At 38.3% G+C, this 8,462-nt stretch overlaps 1 protein-coding gene across 1 annotated transcript; it reads left to right on the top strand.

The window, feature by feature from the left end:
* Positions 1-390: 390 nt before the first annotated feature.
* Positions 391-8,049, top strand: LOC130559638 (cytochrome b-c1 complex subunit Rieske, mitochondrial). Its single transcript, XM_057342843.1, has 2 exons — positions 391-668; positions 2,796-8,049. Exons 1-2 carry the CDS (start codon positions 458-460, stop codon positions 3,404-3,406), a joined length of 822 nt encoding a protein of 273 aa, XP_057198826.1. The 5' UTR covers positions 391-457; the 3' UTR covers positions 3,407-8,049.
* Positions 8,050-8,462: the final 413 nt, after the last annotated feature.

The following is an 8,462-nucleotide window of genomic DNA, read 5'->3' as shown; positions in this document are numbered from 1 at the left end:
TCACGCTGTAACCAAGAATTTAATTTACATTAGAAACAACAAGAGGTTCAAAATTTAGCCTCACTCTCTTATTCTGATCTTTGCAAACTATAATACCCAAATATTTTATTTCAGATTTGATGGGGATGTTATTGTTATCACAAATATTAATTTATGTTGATTGCTTCACAAAAAACAGTTCACACTTATAAATGTTGAGAATTAAACCAGAAGCAGAAGAGAATAAACCAATTAAATCTAAAGCTACATTTTGATGTTTGTCCATCAAAAACAGGATGTTGTTAGAAATAAGTCAGCCTCTCATTAAAACTCTTAAAATCTCTGTTTAGACGTGTCATGACGTCATGTTTCCGACGTAACGTTTACGGCGGACTACGCGCCTTCGTCAGTGCGTCACTGGCGTCAGTGATAGCTCAGGTCGGAAAGGACACCGCCGCAGCGCTGTTAGCTGAGAAACATGATGTCTATTGCTGCCCGTTCGGGGACATTTTCCCCGTACCTGCAAGCAACCAACTATGCTGTTGCAGGTCCACTAAAAGCTTTAATACCGGGCGTAGTCGTGAAGAGCGATAAAATGTTGATGGATGTCAAGAAACCGTTCCTCTGCCGAGAGTCTTTGGGCGGCCAGAGCGCTAAGACCGGCCTCTCTGTGTCCTCCAGCATCAACGGTGAGTGTCACTTTGGGCTAGAGTGAACTCGAGAGTCGCGGTCTCATCTCAGGCCTTGTAGCGCGAGCGAGCTCAAGGGCACGGCGTTATCATCTCTTTAATGTGTGGTGTGGAGAGGTTAATGAAGTCTTCTTGCTTTATGTAATTAATGCCGAATTGTTATTATTTTTATTCAACTGAACTGAGTTTATACTTTAAACTGTAGTAGTTCAGGTTTACCGCAGCTTTGCAGTATTATGTGTAGCTTTGCTAATGTCCTTGTCATAACGTTAGCTGACTGGCATGTCAGTTTGTGGGTTGTGAGAATACACAATATATCTTACCTTTATAATTGGATGTTATATTGACTAGGATTAAATATGAAGGTAAATAATTTTAAAGTGTTATAAGTAAAGTTATGAGCTGAGTACTTAGCCGAGTGTGATAGTACTTGCTAGCTAATAACCTGCCAAGATGGGCATACTGTAATTAGCAGTTGGGTAGATTTACTCCAGGAAGTTGAAAAAGGTAATTTACTGGGTGGGTTGCACCAACAAGCATTAGTTTTAAAATAATCAGGTTTATGTTTAAGCTACCATTTGATCCAGGTTTTAATTTTGCAGTAAATCTAGATTCACTTTAATTCTGTTGCTCCATTATTTTAAACTCTGATTTATCTCTCAGTTAGGGATTAACTTTAAACCAGCTGCTGAGGAGGTTTAAATAATAAAAAACACATTTATAATAAAATGTGCGGGAAAATGATCAGAAACAGACACAAGCGTCATGTCATGCTTCAATGATGTGTTGATTGTAAATAAAAATGGAAATAAATAAAACACCTCAGCATGAGTGAGGGAATGGTGGTTTGATAAACTGGGTGGCCCGCTGTGAGTGAAGCCTCAAGTTCAAGATGCCCTGCTTTCTTATGTGATACATACAAGCACAACGTCTGTGATTAAACGGGAAAAGACAGACATCCTGAGAAGAGTTGTTATTTTAGCGGCAGCAGTGACCAGGGACACCTGTATTGTGGGCGCCCTGTCTAAATCGTGGTCCTGTCCGATCCCGAACAGGCACACCTCAGCTGGTGTTATATCAAAATCCGACTCCCCGTGAGATTACGACTCCCCTGTTTTCCCCTACAAAGGTTAGGGTTAGGATTAGGTGTTGGTGCAGGATTTTAGAGATAGGGACCAATCACAAAGCAGCATCCTAAGTGAATGAACCAATCAGAAGTAGGGGAGTCGTCGAATTTCGGTACAACACCGGCGGTGCTGCCGCAAACAGCCCCAGAACACGACCGAGGATGACCCTTGGAAACACAATTGCCTTCCGGGGCCGTTCGCATCGGCGTCGACGGCAGAGGTTCACCCGCTCGTCATTCCCGTACAGAGCTCTTCTTTCTTATTGTCTGCTCCAGTCGCGAGCTGCAGGATAATGATGCGGCTCAACTGTCATATGGCGCTCATGGCTTGTGAAATGTGTTTATGGATGATCAGATTGATCGACGAATTATCCAGAGAGAGGTTTAAAATAGCAAAATTACGTTTCTTTTACATGCACGAGCTGTTTATTTCCTTTTTACATGACAGTGAAACACTGTTGCTGTTTAGTTACACCGGCAAATCCATCATGGCGGACAAAATTAATCGCATATGACGGTTTAAATACAGGTTAAAGTTTTAATCCACGATTTGTTAATCTCTGTTTAAAATTAAGTGGTGCAACGCAATTTGAATTAAATTAAAACTAGGATCAACAAACCCTAGATTAGCTCTAAACGCTGATTACTTTAATCCTTGTTCGTGCAACCCACCCAATGTTTAGTTTTTAAGGTACAGCTAGACCACAGTATGAAGAGTACAAATGAACAATTAACATTATATTCTGAACATTTTATTTTACAAAGAAGTGCAAGCTACTTTAACGTTGTGTTGGTATTGAGATGTATAATGGTTTGAAATTATTACATAAGCATTCACCACCTTTAAGTATAGTCTAATATGCAGTATATTATATGATAATATGCCGTAATACTTTATTAATTCAGACTGTTACATATAATTCTAGGCAATATATTCTCTTATCACAACATATTGTGCCGCTTTTTTCTTTGTGGTAGCTTAATTTTCGGTCTTTTTTTAGCTCGCGCTGGGGTGCGTTTTGCCCACACAGACATCAAGATCCCCGATTTCTCTGACTACCGCCGACCTGAAGTTTTGGACCCAAAGAAGTCATCGCAAGACAGTGGTGAAGCCCGCAAGACCTTCTCTTATCTGATCACAGGTTCCACAGCTGTGGTTGGAGTCTACACAGCTAAGACAGTGGTCTCGCAGTTTGTCTCCTCCATGAGCGCCTCAGCCGATGTGTTGGCTCTGTCGAAGATTGAAATCAAGCTATCAGACATCCCCGAGGGTAAGAATATGACCTTCAAATGGAGAGGGAAACCCCTGTTTGTCCGGCACAGGACGGAAAAGGAGATTGCAGCTGAGGCTGGTGTTGATCTGTCTGAGCTTCGGGACCCCCAGCATGACAAAGACCGCGTTTTGAACCCATCCTGGGTTATTGTCATCGGTGTGTGCACCCACCTGGGATGCGTGCCCATCGCTAATGCTGGTGACTATGGTGGCTATTACTGTCCATGCCACGGCTCTCATTACGATGCATCCGGTCGCATTAGAAAAGGCCCTGCTCCACTCAACCTGGAGGTCCCCTACTACGAGTTCCCAGATGATGACATGGTGGTTGTTGGATAAAGGAAAGAACTATACTCTGCTAATACCTATGATCACCAATCAGTCTGTTCTTTCCTTGTTTGATTTGTCCATCTTACATCAGACACAAATGATCTACTTTGACTTGGTGGTTAATTGTAAGTAATAAATGTGTATTTTATCTGATAGAAGGCCTCAAAGTTATTTATTCAGTCTCGATATGCATGTTTTTGTCTGCTTTGCAAATTGTTTTAACTTTGCAAGACAGGTAAGGAACAGATACGATCTGAAAGCACAGTTTGGAGGTAACATTTTTGCACAGCAGAAAGTTAAGTGAATGTTAAGTGATCATTTCAGCAGGGTGTTTTTCTTGCTGTAGTTGTAAAAGTTAATTTAGCAGTGAGATGTGCAAGGTAAAATATTGTTTTGAATTTGATTTGAAATTTCATTTTTGTTGCAGGTAGTGGCATGATTCATCATCATGATTATGATTATTTCAGTGGAGAAGCGTACAATGAATATTTTAAAAGTTCATAATAGGCTCTTTAAATGCGTCATACATACAACATATGATGTTCTTACATAGGGTTGGGAATCGAAAATCAATTCCAATTTGGAATCGGAATGGAAAGGCTAGGAATCGGATCGGAATCGAAAGGAATAGGAATCGGATACTTGAGATTAAAATTTGAATTCCTCTTATCAATTCCTGTGTGCATATTTTCAGAAAAGTACATGCGTTGCATGATCTGCTGATATCTCAATAAAAGCCCTTATGAAAATTATCTATATTTTTTACTATAGTAAGCATAGTTTTGCTATAGAATTTGCATTAAAGCACAGGAATCACAAATTAACCATAGTTGCATTATAGTAACTGCAGTTTAACCATGATGTAGTTCAACTATGATAATACAAATTGTAAAAAATCAGAAAAGGTGTGTTTCTATGTGTAAATATACACAAAACGGTGCTCATAAATACATAAATATATTTTGCAAACAAGTCAATAAGCAGGCTAAATGACCATACAGGTTGATATCTAAATGTTTTACTTCAACTGTGGAATCGAAACTGGGAATCGATAAGAATCGAAATCGATAAAATTGAAATGATTCCCAACCCTATTCTTACACATGTCAACTCAGTAAAACATTTACATTATATGCTGTCATTGACCATTTTAATGCAAGACCCAAACATGATTTTTTACCAAGATGGCAAAAATTGTTTCAGTTGCAGTTTCATATAGTGTGTGCATTAATAAGAAATTTACTTGTAGTTCAAACTAACCACGAATAGGAAAGAGAAGATGTGCTTCTGCAGTTTTGACATGAGTAGAAGTGGTTAAGGTAATATAAAAGCTAGCCAACATGTCTGGCATTCCTACACTTCATTGAGTAATAATGAAAAGTAGTACTTCATGTCCCTTGACAGGGCTGTGGGGGGGAAATATAAGCTCAAGTGCTCTTAAGTCTTTATTCAAGATTCTCTGAGTTGCACACATCAGAAAGAATAAATTGATGCTGTGGTCATTTGCTGGTGCCTGAACAGTTACACAAACTAAAATATCCTGTTTTGCAACTGCGTGTCATATTAAATGAAAATCATTACAGCAATTTGTAGTTTATAGTTTTATTTATTCTGCAAATTATAGGAAAGCAATAATTTGTAGTTTATTTGCAGCCTACAGTCTTTACATTACATTTACGCATTTGGCAGATGCTTTTATCCAAAGCGACTTACTTTGCATTATACTACACATTTGTTTCTAATTATGTGGCATTGAACCCATGACCTTGGCATTGCTAGTGCCATTCTTTAACCACTTGGCTACATTTTAGTGGAACTAACTAAATATTATTTTACATCTCATTGACATTTAACCAAAATGTTAAACATATGTTATGAAATCTTTAAGCATTTCATTTTTTTAGTAGAAGCACAGCAACCTTTAACAACGCTGATTTTCTCTTAATGTCAAGGAGCCTTTGACATGAGCAATGTCACCCCTATGTTGGCGCAAGCTGACCAACATGTCTGGCATTGCTAGGCTTATTTTGGGAATACCAGTGTATTATATTTTGTTTGTTTAATAAGAATCACACAACGGTAGTTTGTTTTATTGAAATCCTACATTCCTGGTGTGATGGTTCTGACAATTTTACGTGAAGTTATGTAGTCACGTATTTCATTTGTCTCAAGAACAGGTTGAAAAAGTCAGCATGTTCCCAAGCCAGGCTGCATAGCCCACAGCTTTAGAAAACAGTCAGGGCAAAACGTATTAATTCACATGACTTTTGGAGCATTCTGTACAATCAGACACATGCCAGATTCCGAGATGATATTATTGCTGTACTAAAATTACTTCTATTATTACCCATTCATTTTAAAATGCTGTCCTTTTTCTCTGAATGTGTCTGGGTTGCTGTCCTGGACAGGGAGCATTCATTGATTTGGCTCTGGGTGTTTTAATACATTTAATGCACTGGATTCTCATCCCCGCTCCCTCCCTCTGGTGCCCATGGGCTTGAGCATGCACCGATTGTGACATGCAACCTGCTCAGTTCTGCAGCCCTAAGCTCTGTGCCAGACCGGCCTGCCTGCCAGCAGCTTGGGCGGATAAACAGGCCTGAGTGATAGAGTGATGATATCAGAGGGAATGTCAGGATACCATTATGTATCATTTAGACATCACGTGGAGATCCCTGGCCTCAACACATTCAGGTCTACCAGCAGTTTTTTTCTCTGGGTAAGAATTTTTCACATTCAGCCATGGAAGGTCTATAATTAATTCTGTATGAACTGTATAAACCGCAAACTAGTTTCCAATAAGTTTATGTCTGTTTCTTTGCAAAAATATTAATTAATCTAAAGGGCTAGATTGTTGTCCCCACAAATAATACACTATGAAGTTGCAGAACAAAGACATAATGTCATTCATATACTGTAATGTTGTTATGTTGATGTTTTTTTTCTCTTTGAATAGATGACTTCATAATCTATAGAGAGAGAGAGAGAATGTTGCTGGAGCTGTTATCTTAGAAGAGAGATTGACACTGTGAGGGTGGAATAAGACAAACCAAGACATTTAGTTGAACATTTTTCTCTGATTTGCTTTCCTTTTATCTTATGTGTCACATTAATGCGTCCATTTGTCTCTAGGGTGATCAGATTGTGATGAAAGATTTATTTGTCTCCCCATAATTAATTTGAACTTGTTTTGCATAAATTAAAGCCACACTATTGAACTTTTGCTCACGGCTCTCCCGTGTGGTTGCTAAGCGCAATTGCCTGTTACTATTGTCGTAAATAATGTCGCTTGATAAAGCTTCCCCGTGGGCAATGCAATACACGTGAATTTGTTGACTAAACTGATGAAACCGGCGAATGCAGAAACATCGTTTGGAAACTACTTCACACTCTTCTGCAGTCAGGGGATAGGCGGGGCTGTGTGTACTGACCCGAACACTGAACTTACAGTGTGGTTGTAGCCGCTATGAGGCTGCTCAGATAGCAGCGTGAGTAGAATTCGTCCAGTTAAGAGTTGTTCTACCACTGAAATCATTTTAGAGTCGAAAATGTTTTTGTAGTCGAAAAAACTACAAAGTGTTGCATTAAAGGTCCAGTGTGAAATTTTTGTTATGATCAGTTACATCTTAATGACAGAAATTGCTTTTTCAGTGACCCAAAAGGCTTTCCTGTAGCTCAGTGGTTAGAGCATGCCGCTAGCAACACCAAGGTCATGGGTTTGATCCCAGGGATTGCACATGCTTAAAAAACAAATGTATAGTATAATGCAATGTAAGTCGCTTTGGATAATAGCGTATGCCAAATGCGTAAATGTATTGTGATCACATGTGTGCACATGTGTTATTTTAAAATTATTTCAGAATTATGGTTTAATTCATTTGCATGTATGTGACCCTGGACCACAAAACCAGTCATAAGTAGCACAGGAGTTTTTTTGCAATAGCCAAAAAACATTGTATGGGTCAAAGTTATTGTTTTCTCTTTTATGCCAAAAATCCAGGGGCGTCACTAGACCCCTTTTACTGGGGTACGTGCCCCAGTATAAATCTGCTGTGCAATTTTACAGACTTGACAAAGGATTTCCTGAGACATTTTCCTCTAATGTATGAAACCTGACTGGCTGGGGATGTAGGCTACAGTAGTTTGTTTATCAAGTCTTACCTCCCTCAAACTCATCAGCTCCTTACTGCTTCCATTTCCCTGCTTTGCACAAAAAAATTCTGATGTCCATCTACAGGGGCCATTATTGTTCCGAGTCATTTGTGTTCTGCACTTTCAGAAATGAAATTAATATTTAATTTACTAGCTCTAGTTTAGGACATTAAATAAAAAGTTGGCAGTAACTATGGCTGAGATAACTATGTGCTATTATAGGCAGTACAGTTTAATGCAGTACAGTTGGTTCATACCAACTTTGTTTGGACTTGGCTGTAAAACCAGAAAATATATATATATATATATTTTTAGATAAAATATGCTCTTCATATTAATTGGAGCCATGAAATGACTGGTTTCTTGAAATACTGTAATTGTACATTCTTGAAAAGATGTAATTATTGATTGTTAACATTGTGAATGAAATACTGCAGTACACTTTTTGGCATTTACACTGTAGTAAATTGTAAGGTGCTTTTATATTATATAACTATATATAGATTTATAAAAGTTTTCAGTAGTACTAACTATAGTTGTTGTGCTTGCTTAACACAAATAAATGACGAGACACCCGATGGACTGTTATTGCTCTTTACTTAACTAAAATTACTCTCGTATTTTCTTACAGAAGAGATGGATTGCCGACCAAAACTAAATATGGTTACTCTCTCTCTCTCTCTCTCTCTCTCTCTCTCTCTCTCTCTCTCTCTCTCTCTCTCTCTCTAATTCCAGAGTTTCCTGAACACTAGTGAATTGATAAACTGTAGGAAATACTGTATTATACCTTAATATTTACTATACGCATCAAAAACACTGTAGCATCTAGGAATTTTACTACAGTTTACTATAATAAATAATAAAGTATACTGCAATATTTTTTTTTCATTTGGACTGGCACCTTATTACTGCA

Source organism: Triplophysa rosa, linkage group LG1, assembly GCF_024868665.1.
Source record: "Triplophysa rosa linkage group LG1, Trosa_1v2, whole genome shotgun sequence".
NCBI classification, from domain to species: domain Eukaryota; kingdom Metazoa; phylum Chordata; class Actinopteri; order Cypriniformes; family Nemacheilidae; genus Triplophysa; species Triplophysa rosa.
The sequence above is the reverse complement of the archived record's forward strand: the minus strand, read 5'-3'. Positions and strand labels throughout refer to the sequence as shown.

Bases quoted from the DNA above. Each gene is read 5' to 3' on its own strand.
- LOC130559638 (XM_057342843.1), top strand. From the start codon at position 458: ATGATGTCTATTGCTGCCCGTTCGGGGACATTTTCCCCGTACCTGCAA. The intron at 669-2,795 runs GTGAGTGTCACT...GTCTTTTTTTAG, and splicing joins TGTGTCCTCCAGCATCAACG to CTCGCGCTGGGGTGCGTTTT.